This window comes from Elephas maximus, chromosome 4, assembly GCF_024166365.1.
Source record: "Elephas maximus indicus isolate mEleMax1 chromosome 4, mEleMax1 primary haplotype, whole genome shotgun sequence".
NCBI classification, from domain to species: domain Eukaryota; kingdom Metazoa; phylum Chordata; class Mammalia; order Proboscidea; family Elephantidae; genus Elephas; species Elephas maximus.
In genome coordinates this window covers 31,592,839-31,613,665 of record NC_064822.1, presented here as the reverse complement: position 1 = coordinate 31,613,665, position 20,827 = coordinate 31,592,839, and the positions used below count along the sequence as shown (strand labels likewise).

The 20,827-nt window shown below is 43.5% G+C and overlaps 1 protein-coding gene across 9 annotated transcripts in view; it reads left to right on the top strand.

Moving 5' to 3' along the window:
* KIAA1217 (KIAA1217 ortholog) overlaps positions 1 to 20,827 on the top strand; it is a 584,613-nt gene that overhangs the window by 166,560 nt on the left and 397,226 nt on the right. The window contains exon 1 of one of the 9 annotated variants that reach the window (XM_049881826.1): positions 11,358 to 11,807. The exons of the other annotated variants lie outside the window; for them this stretch is intronic. Within the exon in view, the coding sequence (XP_049737783.1) occupies positions 11,738 to 11,807 (70 nt within the window). The 5' untranslated portion in view covers positions 11,358 to 11,737. Of the gene's footprint in view, positions 1 to 11,357; positions 11,808 to 20,827 lie in introns of those variants that run through there. 9 annotated transcript variants of the gene reach the window in all.

Here is a 20,827-nt window from a genome sequence, read left to right as displayed (position 1 = left end):
GCTCTCCCCTTGCTTCACCTTTGTAGAAATATTAGCAACTCATGGTAGCTGAAGCTGTCTGGTGCCCGTATCTTAGAGCTTAGTGTGGGCTGCTGCAGGCTCTGCATGAAGGGGAGGTCTCAGGAACCAGGCTCTAAAGAACTAGATGGTGCCCGGCTACCACCACTGACTGTTCTGACCAGGAACACAATAGAAGGTCCCAGGTAGAATGGGAGAAAAATGTAGAATAAAATTCAAATCCCTAAAAAAAAAAAAGACTAGGCTTACTGGACTGAAAGAGACTAGAGGAATCCCCAAGACTATCGCCCTGAGATACCCTTTTAGCCTGTAACTGAAGCCTTCTCCCAAGGTCACCTTTTAGCCAAATAATAGTTTGGCTTATAAAATAAACAGTATCACCCATGAGGAATGTGCTCCCTTAAACGATCAACTATATGAGACCAAATGGTCAACATCTACACAAAAGCAAAGATGAGAGGGCGAGGAGGGGAAGGGAATCTAGATCAATGGAAACAACAAACAGAATGGAAATAATGGGAATACTAATACATTGCAAAAATTGTAATCAATATCATGGAATAATTGGTATAAACATTGTTAAGTGGGAACCTAATTTTCACTGTAAACTTTCGTTTAAAAAACAATGAAATATTCAAAAAAAAAAAAAAAAAAGCAGAACTAGGCTGTAGCCTTGTGTCTGTAGCCAGCATTTGAGCTCCAGGGATATCACAGAGTATAAAGCACAGAGCATCCTGTCTCCTTCCATTAGCATAGCTGGGACAAGGGAAGGAAAAGCTGCTTAGAAGGGGGAGGGACTCCAGCAAGAGTGACCTTGCCATACTAATATGTACTTTCATTGTCTGGAAAAGGTTGTAGTAGAATTGAGATATGATATTACAGCCGAGAGTGGTCTCAGAGTTTATCTAGCCTGACATTACAGATGAGAAACCCCAGGGCTCAGGGAGGTTAAATGACTACTTGTCCAAGATCATACAGCTAAAGAATGATCACATGGTTGCTTCCATGAAAACCACCGCCAATTTCTGTCAGTCAGCTCCAACTCATTCCGACCCCATGTGTGCCAGAGTAGAGCTGTGCTCCAGAAGGTTTTCATTGGCTGACTTTTCAAAAGTAGATTGTCAGACCTTTCTTCTAAGGTGCTTCTAGTTGGATTCAAACCTCCAACCTTTTGGTTAGCAGCTGAGCACGTTAAACATTTGCAACCCCCAGGGACTCCTTCTACGTAAAGAGCTTGAATAAATAACACTTGGTCAATGAACAGTGTGTCCTGCTTCTGTTTTGCATTTTTTTATTTCTCATTTGCCCAGACCACATTTATTCTTTTTTCCTCTTATTAGATAAGCATGGATGTTGGTTTGGAAGTCTGCATAATTTCTGTTTAACAGTGACTTGAACTTGTGTTTGACAGATGAGTTTTATTTTGTAGATTATTTAATCTGAGCAGGTTGCTGGGCACTTTCTTTTATGAGCAAATAATGGAGAAGGGGGAAAGGAGTAACTGGAGGGATACTGTCAGTGACTTTCAGCAGACACACACCGTGAAATATGGTCCATTTGTCATAGCTCCTAACTAAATTCCTTGCCACTCATCTCTGCTCTTTCAATACATCCTCCACTGTGTCAACAGAATTTTTCTAAAACACAGATGTGGTCTTATCATTTCCCATTGCCTACTGGATACATGTCATCTGAAATACAAGACCCCTCAAAATTCACCCTTACTTACCAGTCTCCTGTCAATCTTTGCCCCAGCATTAATTAAAAAAAAAAAAAAAAATTCCTTTACATTCTGCCTTTACTTGACATCCTTCCCCCCCACCCTCCGCCCACCGCACACACACCCCATACTCATACTCTTTCAAGACATTGGCTATTGTACTTGCGGGTCTCTAGACTTGAAATTCTCTCCTTATACAGTTCTCCTGGTGATATTCTATTCATTCTTTAAGACTAAGTGTCACCTTCTCTCCCAAGCCTTCCCTGTTCTTGACTGATGTGGTTGCTCCTTCTTCCATGCTCTTTGTTTATACCTCTGCTAGAACACTTTCTCTAATTAAGTGAACGTAGACATTTTCTTTGTCCACATGGTTTCATCATTCCTTCATTGATATCATCGTTTAGAAAACATTTAATTGGCACCTACTGTGTGCCAAGTGTAGTGGTAGGAGCTGGGGACTCAAAGACGACTAAAGCTATTCTTAGTCTATTGGGACCCCAGTGTCACCAGAAAGGCTCATATATAAGCAAATAATATATAAGTGTGATATGTAAGTTCACAAATCAACGACTTATCAATTTCAATATTCTTAGCATCCACTCTTGGCAAATAAGTGCTGATAATTTTTTGACCAAGTGAAGGTGTGAGTGAATGGATGGATTGATCATCTTTAACCTAAACCAGTAATCTCCAAGCTGCAGTGTCTTGTGAGGCAAATTTTAGAGTTATGTGAACAAAGCATTTTACATTTTTTAATAGTTATATATTTATTTTTATATGGATATAAGAAAATATATAATTGTCCTATCAAACTCATGATTTTAACAATATTATAGATTTTTTTTTTAAAAGCTGAATATTTTTAAGTGAGTCAATATAAAGTCAATACTGACATAAATGGTAGCAATTTGACAACAGAACACAAATGGCTGCAGTTTGGGAAACACTGACCTAACCAGGTAATTTTCACCATTTCCTTTTCCTTCAGTTCAGTCTATGTAATTTACCTGTAGAATTTTTTGGAGCCTCTAGAAATAAATCATCTTACTGTGAACACTTGCAACCAGAGGCAATATTTACCTGTTTAAGTTAAATCTGTGAAAAGAGAGGTCAACATTGGGTGTATATGTATATGTTTTTAAGATGAGTCAAACCATACTTAAAATTTATTTTATTTCAGAAATGATTGCACAAACTCTCTTTCCACTTGAATTTTCTGGTTTCTCTAGGTTCCTTGTAAAAGCAATTTTAGGCCTTTTCAAATCACAAGGAATGTTGTTATTATTGTTGTTAGTTGTCATCCAGTCCACTCCAACTCATGGTGACCTTATGTATGACTGAATGAAACATTGCCAAGTCCTGTGCCATCTTCATGATCATTGTATGTTTGAGCCCATTGTTGTGGCTTTTGTGTCAATCCATCTCATTGAGGGAGGGGTTCCCTCGCTTTCGCTGACCCTCTACCAAACAGGGCGCCCTTTTCTAGTGATTGGTCTTTCCTGATGATGTGTCCAAAGTAAGCTGGCCGAAGTCCCGCCATCCCCGCTTCCAAAGAGCATTCTGGTTGTATTTCTTCTAAGATCAATTTCTTCATTCTTCTGGCACTCCAAGATATATTCAATACTCTTTGCCAGCTGGGTTATTATTTATATGAGGAAGTAAGGAAGAATGAGAAATGGCTTCACAGGCACCATGAGCAGCCTGACATGGCTCTTTGGCATTTGGGACACAGCAGTAGCTACATGAGGCTGAATGCAGCTTTGGTAAAACAACAGGAATCTGCCCTTGCTATCCCCCACCCCCAACTGCTCCATCTCTGCTTTTCTCTCTACCTGTTGCTGCTGCTTACTCTGCTGTTTTTGTCTCTCTCTGGCTTGCCTTGCCTCATGGCTTTTGCTTGCTGATATCTTTGTACATCTCAGCTTTCACCCACCATACTGTCTACATCTGGGGTGACCAACTTGTCCCAGTTTTCCAGGGAATTTCTAGATTTTAGCCCTGAAATTTCCACATCTTGGAAACACCCTCAGTCCTGAGCAAACTGGGACCAAGGTCCTCCCTCTTCTGTGCAGCTTACACTCAAATTGTGTAAGAGAGTGAAGAGAGAGAGAAGGTCTGATTGGGTCTGTTAGTCCTCTCCAGCCTAGCGTGCCCTGAGCTCTCCCACAAGGACCCACCCACACCTGACCACTGGTGATGGGACCAAGATCAGCTCTGGAGATGGCATCCACAGCAGCCATCCTCAGAAGGGCCTGTGAGCATGGCAGACCTGAGAATATCACGAATTTCTCTCTGGTTTTTTTTTAATACTTTAGTACACCAGTTTGTCACGTCTCAGAGCCCTGGTGTCCTCGTGAACATGGGGGTGGGGTGTATGTGGAACTGGGGAGACATGGGAGGGATGGCACACTTTTCCCATTTGTAAAGTCAATCGTTATACAAATTAGGTGTTATGGGACACCTGGCTCCACTTGTAATTAAACATTTTATCCCGCTATACCGTGTCTAGTAGAGAGACTGTAAAATTTGCAAAAGGAGATGTTTCAAAAGCTAAACACCACATTCTGGGAAATGAATGTTAAGCTTTAGCAGCACAAGAGGACAGACATAAAATTCCCCTTGGTTTCAAGGCGGCGAACCTGAAGCCATAGAACAGTTTGCAGACGCTGGAGGTATGCTACCTTCCCCAACTTCAGCACCCTACCCACCCACTTGGCTCCAGACATTAGGTCCCTCGTTTATTAAAAAGGTTTTCCCTATCCTCAAGTAACAGAAGGGCTCCTTTCTCTCCCCTTAAATTCTGTGAACTGGGGAGAGAAGGGAAAAATAAAATTACTGTAAAAATACTTAACTTCTGAAGCATACGACTGGCTTTGAAGCCATCAGCTATAAAACTTGAGACGGGCCTGAAGTAAGAAGCCGCAGAAAGCGCGGCGTCTCCTGGCGGAGGCAGTGCTGCTTCAGCTGCGCGCGCTCCAGCGCCGGCCGCGCCGTGGGCTGGGGGCACAGCGCGGCCGCCGGGGTCACTGCGCGCACCTCCGCGCCGTCGCCAGGGAACCTGCCAGGGGATGCGGCTGAAGGGCTGATGGCGTTGCACCAATCCTTCCCTCCCCTGTTGTCTTTGTAGCTCTTAAAAATCAAGTTTGCGGCTGTTACTCAGTGAAGCCAAGAACTGATGAGAAAGGGAGAAACACAGCAAAAGTAGATGCACTGAAACGGAGGCAATTTCAGTGTTTATCTGGAACAGAAAGAGAGGCGATCAATCCCATTACATATGAGTTTCACTTGTCTTGGTAGGGAAGGTGATGATGAAGAGCTCTGAATTCTCCTTGCCCTTGAGTCTATTCCATAGCGACCCCATAGGACAGGGTAGAACTGTCCCACAGGGTTTCCAAGTCTTTACTGAAGCAGACTGCCACATCTTTCCGGGGAGCAGAGGAAGGGATGTATATTTGTAAGTGGATCTGGGTCGTGGCATGCAAAGTTTTAGAGGAGGGGGCCTTAAGGAAAATCTCCCTAGGCACAGAAGATCCCCCAGCAGGACTGCAGGACCCATTTCATAGGCCTCTCTTTTTATTGTATCAAATTCACCTCCAAGGCCCCCTCTCAGAGCCCCCGCATCCCACCCCTGGGCTACCCTCACCCCCTTCTCTCCCCCAGCCTTCATTGCCACTTCTGCCCAACTTCAAGCCACACAGCACAGGACCCAGACATTGTGCTCATGGCCACCCCCGCTGGGCTTCCTAGGTTCTGTCCCTTTGCCTGACAAGCTCCAGGCTCTTCTCTGCCATCCTGATGACTGGGTCCCATCTTACCTCCTCTTGGAAGCTCTTCTCTGAGTACCTCTGCTTGTGGAGACCTCTCCCCACTTGGGACCGCCCATGGCATTTTAGTCCACAACAGACTAAGCACATAGTTGTACTTTGTCTTTGTCTTGCATTGCTTATCGTTTCTCCAATTAGAAATATACCTGAGACCCCATGACATGACCCCCGGACTCTCCGTTAGCCCAGAACTGAAACCATTCCCGAAGCCAACTCTTCAGAAAAAGATTAGACTGGATTATAATACATAAAATGATACTCATGAAGAGAGTGCTTCTTAGCTCAAGTAGATAGATGAGACTAAATGGGCAGCTCCTGTCCAGAGGTGAGATGAGAAGGCAAAAAGGGGCAGGAGCTGGTTGAACGGACACAGGAAATTTGGGGTGGAAAGGAGGAGTGTGCTATCACATTACAGGGAGAACAACTAGGGTCACATAAGAATGTGTGTATAAATTTTTGTATGAGAAACTAACTTGAGCTGTAAACTTTCACTTAAAGCACAATTAAAAAAAAAAGAATGCACCCCAATCCCTAGAGGACCAGGCACCAGGTCTTAGTGATCAGAGAGGCACAAAGATCTTGGGAGGCATGTGGGTAGATAGATACCTGCAGCTGAACTGTCTCATGCCTCAAGACTTTTACGGCAATGCCCCAAAATAATACCAGACCCAATTCTGTAGTTGAGGGGAGAGGGGTTTGAGGAAATAGATATACCCTCCTTTGCCAACCCTGATTTTATTCTCCATTTCAGAATAGCAAAAAGAATTAAACTCATTGGGGTACCTGCTACAGCAGTGGGGTCTGACTTCAGTGGTGAGAGAAGAGAATAAAAGCTGCCAGGAGTATTCAGAGAGTGCAACAATGTAAAGACTGACTAAGAACCGGGAGACCGGAGCCTGATTCTGGCATTAACTCTCCAGGCCTCAGTTTGCTCATCTGCAAAATGGGGGGGGGGATAGAGAGAAATGAACCACGTGATTCCAAACTCTCTGGCTCTGTGATTGGTCCTTAGCTTACTGTACCTTTGAGGACAGGCATGTGGAAAAATCCAGGGGCAGAAATTAGGCCAGGGAAGTCCCTTTGCAGTGAGCCCTCATTAAATTGTCTACGTTGAAAGGATGATAAAGGCATCCCTGGGTAAAACAAGGAAGCAAACAGGGTGCTTGAACTTGTGGAAGTTCTCCCAGCCTCACGGATTCCACCCTGGCTCCTCAGGAACTTTGTGGAACATGCCATGGTTTAGCTCTCTCTAGGATAAAAGGGGGTAAGCATATAAATGTTGCAATTTTCACTTAAAAGTTGCCACCTGGAATCCAGACTTGGCCTGTGGTGACCAGGGAGCCAAGCTGAGCACCGGCTTCTAGATGATGTGCTATACAGATGGTAGCTCTATCTACAGTGTTTTACAGACGTGGTCTTTGCTCTCCAGAATCTTCCAACTTAAAATAGATAAAAGAAACCCCGATAAAAATGAACATCAGTGGATTCCTTAAAAAGAAAGCAAATATGCTTAAAGTGTTAACTCATTGGAGCTAGGGGTAGTTTTCTTATATAAGCGCATGAGGAATTTGCAAGGAGTGGGGAGGAAAATGGCAAGTCATCTGAATGGGGAGACTTGAGAGTTGGGGAGCTCTTGGCCACCTCACTTCTCCTTGGCTGCAGGATATTCTTGGAGGTGCTGGGATGTTAAGGACTCCAGGTAAGAGAAGGAAGGTCGGTTACCCTGTGGAGAGAGTGCCGCTGGCACAAATAGTTACCTGGTTAAACCTATGAGGTCCTTGCCCTAAACAGATAGAAAAATCTGTTTTGATGGATGAGCCAAACAGAAATCTTTCATATTGTGGAATTTGTGCTTTGTTATGTGAAATTTGTTGATGGGAATTGTAATACTTAGCTTTGAAGAGATTTATACCTTTACTTTTTGTTAATGCTTAAAATTCTCTTTTGAGTCCTTTGTTGGGAAACTCTGAACAGCATTATCGTGCCCATTTCACATTTGGGAAATCTAAGGAGCACACAGGGCTTATCTGGGACCACACATAGGTTCCATCTGTGAAGGCTGGCCAGGGATGGTCCTGGTTTCCGCTTACTGTCCAGGTATAATTAGTAAGACTGCCCGTTTCACCGTCGCAAGTGCTCAGTAAAGTAGAAGGTCACCCTAGCCAGCTGACACCTTGCTGGCAAAACTAGGATTGAAAATCCTGTGTTTCACATTAAGCAGACCATCCACTTAAGCAAATGTTTCTCCATTTGTGCCAAGTCCTTTATTCCTGACTTAAGGGGTGACACACAGCCGCCAGTGTCTTGGAAATATCCATGTGTAACACATCGAAACATGATGCCTCCCACTGAAACATTTTTGTTGACCTGCTTGTTTTCCATTTTATTTGCTTTGTTTTATTTTTCTAGTTACCAATGCCTTTGAAAATAACATTTTAAAGTCTCCGGCAAGCATTAATTATTTCTTTTGTGTCCTAATGGCAAGCCCATACTAAGTTATCTTGTTCTTAATAGGATTTAATGGAAAAGAAAAACATTTTAAAACCATGTATCAGGGCAATTGCACTTATGCTTGGTTCTAGAAATGATTTCTCTCTCTCGGAAAACCTACATAAAGGAAATTGACATGTTTTCCGTAGCTCTATAATTAAATAGGGTTGCTGAGAAGTCGTATGCAATAGTTTATGATCCTTATGATTAATGCCCATCATGGAGGTGGATGCCCGTTTAAGTTGCACTATCAAAGTCAATAATGGCTCTGTCCTGGAACAGGTTACCATGACTGCAAAATCACTATTCGCCCTTACAGCGCTCTTTTATCTCCTCACTTGTCTTTCCTTTCAAATGACAGTTTTTTGTGTGTTAGCTCATTTGGAGTCATGAATGGCCCAACCTATGGAGCCATTAACCAAGAAATAGACTCACACCTTCCCTGGTTAACAGAAATGGAGTTGAAAATCTAGCCCCCTGGTATCATTATTGTAACTCTCTATATGACTGGAGGAAAATCAAATTTCAAGGTCTTCCCGCTTCCCTTATGCCTTTCACAGCAAATTTCAAAGTACAGCAGTAGGCAGATTGGATTGTAATAGCAATTCTTAAACCCAGAAATTAAATTAAGCCCAAAAATGCAGTGTACTTCTAGCTCAAATAGCATTTCTTTCGGAAAGGAAAACATCTCCATAGTAACAGCAATGGCAATAATAGTATTTTTCATGAAGATTTGAGTTACCAAGTGTATGTAGATTACAGAATACAGCTACTATTTTCCCAAGGCCACGCTCAGAGAAAAGTTCTCAGTAAGGTCTCTTTGCTTTGGGGAAAGATGTATGGGATGGTCAGTGAAATTGTGTTAATGTAATGCTTTCTCAAGGGGGAGAAACAAAACAACCAGTAACTAGCTCTATTGAAGCTTTTCCTCAGAGAATAGTCAGAAAGTTTGACCATTTATATCCATTCAGAAGAATTTTTTTTTTTACTGTTAATAAATGTCTAGATTTCATGATTCTTAATGATTTACGTTAAATCTCTTCACTCTTAATGCCTTTTTCTTTTGTGCATTCCACAAAGAGTTTTGCTTCATGGAATATCTACAGAGGCTATGGTTGCCTTGCCTGTCGGGGAGGGGAGGTTCAGAGCAGCTTGAACGCATGGTCGGCTGACAGGGTTCCTTTGGCTAACTGGAAACTTAAGAGTTCAGACCTGGTGGGAGACCTTTTCCCTATTTTCCCATCTAGGGATCTGCAGAAACCTGAGGGCTGCTGGAACACTTTCCAAACAGCCCCAGGAAGCAGTCATCTGCATCAACAAACGGACCTTTTCAGCCAGGATGAGCTAGCTATGTAGGCCCCAGGGTAGGGTGTGGTTTGTTGGTGCCAGGCTTTCTTTGCTTAAACGCTGTAGTCTCCTTCCTCCTGGAGGTTTTGCCTCTGTACTATGTCAACTGACAGGTAGGAGCTGCTAGGATTGGGCTCTTTACAACCAAAGTAGGGTTGCTATTGGAGCCCAGACTGGGTGGACATCTGCCTTAGTCCAGAGCTCAGGTATTGTAGGGCTATTATCATTCCCCTCTCTCTCTTCCTCTGTCTCTTTCTCCCCACACCCACCACCTTTCTGGCATGAATAATTTGAACACAACCACACAACACCTGGCTGGCACATGCAGATAGTTAAATGCTTGATTACTAGCCAGAAGTTTGGCAGTTAGAACCCACCCAGTGATGCCTCAGAAGAAAGGGCTGGTGATCTACTTATTTTCAAAAAGTCACAGCCTTGAAAACCCTATGGAGCACAGTTCTATTCTTATACACGAGGTATTACTTACCGTGAGTGAGAATCAACTGGACACCAACTAACAACACAAAAAGTCAGAATAACCTGGACCTGGAGCTCTGAACACAGCTGGTACAAGAAGAAACCTAAATGCAGAAACGCCTTCCTTCTCAAACATTTTGTACCTGAAGAAACAGTAAGGTTAAAACAAGATTTGTCTGGCATTTGCCTGCAGGCATCAGTACGTAAACTGTTTAAGATTAGCTCCTCCTTTAAATCAAGATGACCAAGTAATTCTGTTACCAAGTCATCAAGACCTTGGTTATCTGCCCTGTAAAACCAACAGTCCGTACTCCTGCTGCCAAGGCACGGCTTTAACTTTCTGGAAGATTTCACAACATCTTCTTGGATTTCAAGAAAAATCCTGTGAGGGATTGAGGGGCTCTGTTCCTTTCTGGGTGTGATTTTAACTCATTCTCTGGCATGGTTGCTTTCTTTTTGGTCTATATCCTTTGTCCTTCAGGGGCTTCCGCATCTTTTTGCCCTAAATGGCAAAAATATGTCCCCCAGACTGCCAAAACACAGGTGACCCAAGGTCATAATCAGGAGGATAGGCCAACCATTGTTCTAGCCAGCACATTCTTCATCTAAATTAATCTAAAATCTTGCTCGAACGGGCTGTAAATTGGGTCAAGGTATGGTCACCGGGCTAACTATTGTCCTTTCCCCCCCCAAATGATGGGGCCTACAGATGAAAATACCCTACTCTTCCTACTAGTTATTGTGTGGCTTTTAAATATCTCAAACGGCAGAGTTAATGTCGCTTAGATCATTTTCCCATCCTCCTCCTTTTTTTTTTTTTGTGGACATTGTGCCTCCTATTTTCACTTTCTGGGAAATTTGCCAGTTTTTCAAGGTCTGGGTAAAGAACAAAATAAATATTTGTAGGTAGTTTAAAAGGAGACCAGGTAGGTTGGATGTAACTCTGCCCATCCAAAGAAAAGCATTTTAATTGCCTTTCAGATGTTTTAAAGTAATTAACTCAAGAGATTCAGAGGTTGATTTAGTAGTTTGCCTTTCAGATTTGTGGTTAAGAAGTGTGTGTGTGTGCGTGTGTGTGCGCGCGCGCGCGCGTTGGGGGAGGGGAGAGGAGTTGTAGAAAGTGAAGCCAAATGAGTAAAAACTTTTTAAAGTCCAGATTATGTGATTATTAAAATTGACTTTGTGAAATTATTCCACTCCCTCTTTATATATAATGTTAATCGGACCCTAATATCGTGACAAATTAGTGCCGGTGTTTACTTACCAAAATGTAGCATATATCCTGTCTTTCAAATTGCTTTAAAAAGGGGGGGGGAGCACACTGAAACTTGGGAGGTTCAGCAGTTTGCTGTTTATAAATACGTGTATCAGTCTATTTCGGAGGTTCCATTCTGTGCCTGAGGTTAAAGTACCAGAGAACTGGATTCCAGCAAAGGTTCGTGTCCATAATCCTGTGTGAAATGTTTTCCTTCCTAAGTCTTGGCTGCAGAGCCTCAGTAGTTGGTGGCAGCGCGGGTCCTGGGTACAAAAGCCCGTCACCTGTTGGGGCCTCCCAAAGCGCGCGGGCAGGGGGCAGCCCAAGGCAGAGGCCGCCGCGCCTCTGAAGCACAGCCCCCATTCCTCAGAGGCCCAGTCCCGCGGGCGGACGGACAGACGGAGGGACGCGGCCAGGCCTGGCGCCTGGAATGCAGTTTACTCTTGCGAGTGAGACTTTGCACGGTGGTGGAGACTAGTTTGGGGTGGGGTTTCGCACCCGTCCCCTCCTCCCACCTCCGGGCCCCTTTCCAGGCGCTTTCTGGGAGCTTTGAGAACTGCGCTCTGAAGTTAAAGGAGAGAGGAGCTTGTGCCGTAGGCAGGGACAATGGAAGAAAATGAAAGCCAGAAATTTGAGCCGGGCCGTCCTTACTCAGCAGACAGCAGACAGATGCAGGGTAAGTAACAGACTCATTCAAATATGGAGTTACATTGAAGCGTGTCCCCCGTCGCTTGCTGCTGTTTATAACTGGAGACAGGGCGCACGGCAAAGAAAAAGCTTATTTCTTGTGGCGGTGGATTTTCAACACTACGTAGAGGGCTCTGATTTCTTGGGCTTGACTTTATTATCTGTGGCAGGGCTTTCTTAAACAGCTTGCTATGTCACGTTTTGTAGCATAGCAAGCAGTCAGTATGTGCTGTATCTCTCTCTAGGCAATGACACAGATATCACTTAGCAGCGTAATGCTCACTGCTCCAGCCATGGGAGAAAGAAGCTGTTTTTGTGAAGGTATCTCCGGGACGGCCGCGTTTCCATTCATTGGTTGGGCTATTTCATGAAGCCAACACATTTTGGATGCAAGTATTACAGTACTTTCGAGTTAAATCACAGAGTATAGAGAAGCTTTATCAGAACAGCAGGGGAGCCCTTGTACAGATGACACTTGCCGTTTGCATATGGGTAATAGAACTTTGTGACTCTTCGTGTTTTAATTTAAAAGTTGGGAGGTGTTGCACAATTTTGGTAAATTTTCTTGAGGCAGTTTCCTTTTAATTGTGCTCATAACACAATTAAAGACTTATGTTCTTCTCAGGGATATTCCAGAAGCTTATTTTGTCCCCAAGAAATTTCACAGCGGGGTTGGGTATGCCTGGCTATGGAGAAAGGACTTCCCTGCCTGGCGCTGTCTGGTGTCTGTCATGCCAGCACCTCTCACATAGTATCGTAGGCAGCACATCTATGAACTGCACAACCCTGAACGAGCCCCCAACCCACCCCAGCCCAGGTTCATCCAGGGGCCAGTTATAACTAAAATCTGTGCAGGGATGCAGGGCTCTGCGTGGGAGTGGGGATTATGCCTAGGGGAAAAGGTGTGTGTTCTGTAAAAATGTGAAAGGGAAGTAACAAATGACTCATCCACACTGAAAATGCAAAACTAAGCTGAACAGAAGAAAATGCAATTACAAGAGAGAGAGAAAACCACCATTGAAATGCAGAAGCTATGACTTAGTAAAGGCTGGAGAATTCCCCAGTCCTGGAGTCACCGTCTAGGTTTCTGTGTTTGTCCTTCAAAGCAGAGCAATACCCTTGAGGGCACCTGGTCACTGGGTTCCAGCAGGAGGTAAAGCTCTGTCACCCTCCCCACTTCCACCGCCCCCCGGCCCCCAGTAGGATAGGGCCAGTTCCTACTGCAGGAATTTAACCTCTGGGCCTCTTCTGAAAAAAACTGTCCCAGAATCTAGAGAGGTGATTAGGATGGGCCCAATTTAAGAAATTACTTTTGAACAGCCACAGCAGTTCAGAGATACTATAAAGGCTTGAGATGGTCATACTGAGGCGTTGTGATCACTTCATTCATTTATTCACTCAGTGAATATTGAACATCTCTTCTGTAGCTGCTGGTGATCCAGCAGTGAGTAAAACAGAGTAAAAATACTTGTCCTTATTGAACTTACATTCTAAGGGCTGAGCTGGGGGAGGATAGTACTGGGGAGTTGCAGTGAACAAATAAGTAAAATAGATAGCATGTTGGAAGTCAGGGTTGCCAGAATTAGCAAATAAAAATACAGGACACTGAGTTAAATGTGAATTTCAGGTAAACAATGAATAATGTTTTAGTATAAGTATGTCCCATACAATATTTGGGACATACTTATACTAAAAAAAAATTAATTGATTGTCTGAGATTTACATTTAAGCTAGAGTCCTATATTTTATCTGGCCACCCTATTAGATGGAGATAAGGCTGTGGGGGAAGATAAGACAGGAAAGGGGGATGGGGAGTGCTAGGGGAGTGAAACAGTCAATAGGGCTATCAGAGAGAGCCTCACTAGAGTGACATTTGAGCAAAGACTTGAAAGCGGTGGGAGAGTGAACTTCAGCTCTTTGGAAGAAAAGCATTCGTGGGACAGGGCACAGCAAGGATCTAACATGTTCAAAGAATATTAAGAACAAGGGAGAAAGATGTGAGGAAAAGATGTTGAGAGTGAAGCCCAGGCCATATCACATAGGTCCTGTGAAGCTACAGCAGGAATTTAGGTTTTTATTTCAGGTGAGCTGGGAGCTACTGGAGGGCTTTGAGTGAATACTGGTATGGTCTCATTTGCCCTTTAAAAGGGTAGTTCTGGCTGCTGTGTTGAGAATAACCCAAGGGGGGTTGGGGCAGGAGCAAGGAGGCCAGTTAGGAGTCTTTTGTAGTAAACCAGGCAATCAATGGTTCTGGCTTGGATCAGTAGAGCAGGTGGTGATAAGAAATCCAGATTTATACTGAAGGCAAAGCCAACAGAATTTGCTAAAAGATTGGATGTAAGTTGTAAGAAAGAGGAATCAGAGATGACCACAAAAGGTTTGGTATGAGCAACTGGAAGGACGCAGTTGCCATTTACCTAGGAACGAAAAAAAATTGGAAGGAGCAAATGAGAGTGTGTTTATTGGGAAGGAGGGTGTAGAAGATCTTTTGGATGTTAGGATTGAAAAACTTATTAGGCATCCAAGGGGACGTGTTGATTGCCATTTAGATATTCATGACTGGAATTTGTGTATTCATGACTCCTTCCCCTTCCCTGCCTTACTTTCCCCCATAGCCTTCTCTCCACCTAATAGGGAGAAGAGAGTTCTGGGGACTGTAAACTATCCAGTAGGATTGAGTGTGTTTTGAGAAAGAAAGTTCCAAGAGATGAGCCTTGGAGACCCTCTAGTATTTGGAGATCTGGGAGATTGGGAAAGGTTGGCTGGAGATATTGTGAAAAGCAGTTAAGAATCCAGGTCAGATTTGTAAAATCCCACTGAATTCTGGTGAATATAATCCTGTACAAGGAGCAATGATTATGAGTTTGGCTGCTAACCAAAAGCCAGTGGTTTAAACACATCCAGTGGCTCCACGGGAGAAAACACCTGTCAGTCTGCTTCCATAAAGATTACCCACCCACTGCTGTCGAGTCAATTCCAACTCATAGTGACCCTATAGGACAGAGTAGAACTGCCCTGTAGAGTTTCCAAGGAGCGCCTGGTGGATTTGAACTGCCGACCTTTTGGTTAGCAGCCGTAACACTTAGCCACTACGCCACCAGGGTTTCCTCCATAAAGATTACAGCCTATAAAACACTATGGGGCAGATCTGCTCTGTCCTGTAGAGTCACTATGAGTTGGAATTGGCTCAATGGCACACAGCAACAACTTGATGCTGTGCAAGAGATATGGTGGCTTCATTTCCAGTTCTTCTGGAAGCAAAGAACTGCATGAGGACCACCGCAAAGTAGAACAATCTCTCTGATGTGAACATCACCCATAATGCCACATGCCCATTTCTATCATGGCACCGTCTATTGTATTTGTTTCTGTATCTGTTTCACCCCAATACAGTGTGTTGTTTCAGGGAAAGGACCTTGTCTTATTTATCTTTGCATTCCAAGCACTGAGCAGAGTACCAGACACATAGAAGGCACTCAATAAATATGTGTTGAATGAAAGGCTAATTACACTATCCAGGGACTTAGAGCTTATCATATAACTTATTGTCCAAACCGAGACCCTTCTGAGAGTGAAAGGGGATACTATTAATAATTTCTCTGGGACAACAGTTGTAACCCAGAACTGTTCTCAGCAAACTAGGACATATGGTCGCCTCAAAGATAGCTATAAACAATGAGATTTCCACGGCTGAATAGCCAGGCTTCTAAGTAAATAACCATATGAAAGCGTACTGCATAGTGCACTTAGCAAAATAGGCACTCAGTAATTATTGGTTGAATTGAATCTAACCCTGTCGTGTTCCCTTTGAAGGCTGTGAGCTTGTGGAGGGTTACTTGGGATTCCTTAAAAAAAAAAAAAAAAAAACCAGTGGCTGTTGAGTTGATTCCGACTCATAGCGACCCTATAGGACAGAATAAGATTGCCCCATACAGCTTCCAAGGAGCGCCTGGTGGATTCAAACTGCCGACCTTTTGGTTAGCAGCCGTAGCTTTTAACCACTACGCCACCAGGGCTTCCTGGGATCCCTACAGGGATTCCCATATCTGCTCACAGCAGGCCTGAGGTATCTACTTTTGCTCTGGCCCCTCCGGTCTTGAAACTCCAATGTAGGTGAAGTGCTGTCAGTCAACCCACCTGCTTTTACTCTCTCCGTAGCTTAAGGTAGTTAGAATTTGCAGTCTCCCACTGAGTGCAACTTGGGGAATCCTAGACATTCTGGACCTTGCTCAGAAGTCACCTCTAAAAGAGCCCCATCAGAATCTGTCCCCTTACCCTGTTTTATTCTTCTTCAAAGCACTTATCATAACATGTCATTTTTATTGTGTATTATTTATTTGTTGCCTATTGGCAGGGAATTAAGTCTATGTTAGTAACCACTTCACTGTCTTCTAACTCCTTTTAGTGTATGGACCAGGCGCTCAATAAATATTTGCTCTAGTACATCAATCAATCAACTGTCCAACACTTGTCACAGGAATGGCTTATCTGGATGGGGGAGGATATGTCCCTGGTTTGTCTGACATGTATACCAGAAACCCTCTTCATCATTTACTTAATTTGTTGAGGTTCTTTGGAGAAATATAATGGTCTGGTTTCAGCTATAATTTCTGTGCCAATTTGTATGTGGTAGTGATCTTTATGGCATTAACGAGAGAGCTGGGAAGCTGAGGAAGAAATTTCTTCTTGTCTGCTCCCTTTGTGTGTAGAGTATGTGTGTTAGTCAGGATAGGCTAATTGCTATATTATGTAACAACCCACTTACTCTCAGTGGTTTAGCATAATCAAGGTTAATTTCTCCATTGAACACATTGGAACGGGTACGTTCCTGTTCCGTGGATCTCCTGGGTGGCCTTTCTCTAGAAAAGAGTCAGGCATCCAAGCGCCTCCATCTAGTCACCATGTAATCCCCCTAGTCTTTGGTGGCTGTTGCTGGATCTTTTGCATCCAACTGGGCAAAGCCTGGAGAGAAAGAACATGAAGGGTTATTCAGGAGGTTAGCGGCCAGGACTAAAAAGTGGCACACATGGCTTCTGCCCATCTTGCATTGACCAGAATTGGTACAAACCACCAAATAGATGAAGGAGGCTGGGGAATGTGGGCTTCCTTGTGTACCCAGTAGACAAATGTTATGGTTTGAGTACATAGTATTGTCTCTGACACAGTATGCCCAGATAGGTTGCACAGCTAGACAAAACTGACACGCCGTGAAGTGTTTCCCATCATCAGAGGGCATCTCAGCACAATTTAAAAAGCATCTTAGAGACAACTAACCAGCAGCTGCTATCAGGAAGTGAGGTCCTCAAGCAGGTTAAACACAGAATTACTATTAAAAAAACCTAAACGTAAACCTGTTGCCATCGAGTTGATTCTGACTCATAGCTACCCTATATGGCAGAGTAGAACTGCCCCATAGGGTTTCCAAGGAGTACCTGGTGGATTTGAATCCAGCAATTCCATTCCTAGGTGTATACCCAAAAGAACTGAAGGAGGAACTTAAGCAGATACCTGTATACCAGTGTTCATTGCAGTGCTGTTCACAGTAGCCAAAAAGTGGAAATAGCCTAAATGTTCATCAACAGGTGAATGAATAAACAAAATGTGGCACATACATACAATGGAATACTACTCGGCCGTAAAGAGAAATCAAGTCCTAATACATGCTACGACATGGATGAACCTTGAAAACATTACGCTAAGTGAAATAAGTCAGTCACAAAAGGACAAATATTGTGTGATTCCGCTTACATGAAATGTCTAGAAAAATCAAATATATAGAGACCAAAGTTTATTAGTGGTTACCAGGGGTGGGAAGGAGAGGGAGAAGGGAAGCCATTGCTTGGGGCCGGGGCGGGAAGACACTGAGTGTCTGTTAAGGGTGATGAAAGAATCTGGAAATGGATAATGGTGATGGTTGTACAACATGATTGTACTTAATGTCACTGATTTGTACGTGTAAAAAATGTTGAATGTTAAATGTTTTCTTATAAATATACTCACTACAATTTTTTTAAAAAAGTGAAGGACTCCTTCCCTAAGAGGCTGCTGCTTACCTAATCTTGACCCAGGAATAGAATCTCAGGGAAGCCATCAGGACTGTTGCGAACTAGCAGGTAGAAAGCAATATAGAATGCATGAATGCTGCAAGGCCCTAAATCCTTTGCTGTGGGGCAGCTGACCCAGCCAAATATTGTGGCCAAGAAGTCAGTCTTGGCTTCTCCTAGAGTCGCCCATATGGTAACTTGCTGCATGGATGTCTCTTTTTGGATGATATGTCTTCCATAATCCTCTGCCTACTTAGTGCCCATTTCAGCTCCCACTTTCTACTTTTACTTTGGAGAATGCCTGCATCCTAGCTGGGAAGTCCTTTGAAACTCAAAAGTGTATCTCTCTGGCACCCTTGCCTTCTTGTCCCCACTCCTGCTCAAGGGAAATGTTTAGGGGACTTCTGCTCTGTGTTTCAGCTCCTATTTCAAGTGAGCTACCAGGAGGAATTGCTCTGGGCTGTGCAGAGGTTGGGAGGGGCAGGAAGGGGAAACAGGACCGCTTTTCAGCATTGCCAGAGCCTTGTCTTCATACTGGAGCTTCATTGTTTTGTTTGACACGGATTCCCAGAATAGCAAACATCAAGACACACCCAAAGCACACTGCAAACAAGAAGTAGAACTGCTTTTCTGTTTTTTTGCTGGCTTGGATAGTCTACAGTTGAACTTTTCTCTATTCATGTGGAATTGGCGGGACTCTGGGATCTCTGACTCCATGGCTCTGGAATTGTTACTGACATCCTTTGCCTGCTTTTTCCTTATTGTTTGTAACCCCATTTTTTTTTTCTCTTCAGTTGAAAGACCACATTCTCCCCCAAATGGCTAGAATGGTACAAGTTGTTGCTTCTCCCTCAAGCGTGGAAGTTGGCAGATCCCAACTCCGAACTAATTGCCTTCGAGTTCATGCTGACTCATGGTAACCCCACATGTGTCAAAGGAGAACTGTGCTCCATAGAGTTTTCAGTGGCTACTTTTTTGGAAATAGACCTCTAGGTCTTTTTTCTGAGGTGTCTCTGAGTGAACTTGAACCTCCAACCTTTCAGGTAGCAGCTGAGTGCATTAATCGTTCGCACTAACAAGCTGAGCCTTATTGAGGAGAAGGCTTAGATTACCAGGATGCTTGTTAGGGTGGCTTTGTGTAGAAGGTGCAGTTAGGTTGCTTTGAGTGCTGAAGAACAAGGAGCCAGGTGCCTGTTGGTGAGGATGGTAGTCAGAGGGGGATGATAGAGAGGTAGACTTGAGGCACAAAGCAGAAAGGTGAGACAAAGGAGACAGGTTCCCTCTGAGAAGAATTCCCTGTTGGCCAAATTACTGTGCATGTAGCCTCCCAGCTCATTAACCATGGGTGCTGCTTGCTGCATCCCTGCAAATCACATTAAACCTTGTTAAGCAACTGAAGACGTTTTAGAAAAATCTAAGCAAGAAGGAAAGAGTGGAAGAGTAACATAAGGTTGATGTGACCTTCCTAGTAAGAAGTGTTAGAAAAGAATGGAGATTTAGAGGGTCTGGTGAGTTAGGGCTGCTCAAAGGTCAGTGTTGACAGGAGATTGACTGTGATTTCCTATCCTCCCCGCTCCTAGCTCTTTTCCCAATTTATTTCAAAGAAGAGTATGGAAGACTCTTCGCAGTCTGTGAGGGGTTACTGTTCTTGCTGTCTTGACCTCTTCTGATGATCCTGGGATGAAATGGAATAGCTCTTGTCAGTCTGTGTGGCGTACCAGGCAGGACGCAACTTTCTGTCACTGTTGTTGGCATTTGATGTGCACGAACATTTATCCATGTGAGTGTACGTGGGTGTATGTGTGTGATGCCCATCGGGGGGAAAAGTCACCTTTTCAGAGACTCTATCCTATTAATTAATGTATCTGTCCCAGGCTACTTAAAAACATATTTTAATGATGCCAAAAGTAACCTTAAAAATCCACTTAAAAATCAAGAGTGTTATATCACGTGTGCAGCAATTTTGGCTAATACAAAGCTCACGCACACACACATACACTCAGAAGGTAAAGATAAACCTCTTCGGTTTGCTGACATATTTACCACCCTGAGAATATGGCATTTTCTGCACCTAGCTTTATTCAATCTACCTGTTAGAACCCTGGTGATGCAATGGTTAAGCACTTGGTGGCTAACCGAAAGAAAGGTCATGGCAGTCAGCTTCCATAAAGATTACAGCGTTGGAAGCCCTGTGGGGCATTTCTACCCTGTCCTTATAGGGTCACTATGCGTGGAAATCAACTTGATGGCAACAGGTTTGGGTTTGGTTTTTTGGTTACTTCTGTATCATTAAGGAAGAGACCACAAAAAAGAGAGCTATTATGTGAGTCTGCATAATGAGAAGGGTCCCCTAGATAAATGAGATGACGTTGAACCCCCCAATATAATTTTAACCAAGAGCTACAGAACTCTTCTAAACTTACTGCTGGAACTAATGAAAGGTAGCAGAAACAACTAATTTGGTTATTTTTCCCCTCCCTGTGCTCTTCAGTGTCTGATGGAGACGCTATAATTAGGAACGAAATGAGAAGTGAAAGGGAAGAGAGTAAACAAGAAAAATGATTCCCAGAACAGGCATCAAGGAGTGGAAGACTGGAACAGGGAAGCCAGCCTGAGATTAAAATCTTTTCAGTATCTGACCCAAGGGTGACTGGACCCAGGGTTCATATACTGGCATTGGTAGGGGAAGACGGGGGAAACTGTGTTGGTGGCCTTGCCTTTAGCGGAGCTGTTTTATGCTAAACTCTGGACACTGCTGCTATGTGTCACTGGTGTGAAGGTTTGGCTCTTTATTTGATATTCAAATTATCAGAACTCTCAAGTATCAGATGTATTTTTCTGCACTTAACTTTTAAAGATAATTGGCAGATAACCTCTTACATATCTGTCCTGGATAACTTAAAAACATATATGCTGTATTTTAATGGTGTCAAAAGTAACCTTAAAAATCTACTTAAAAATCAAG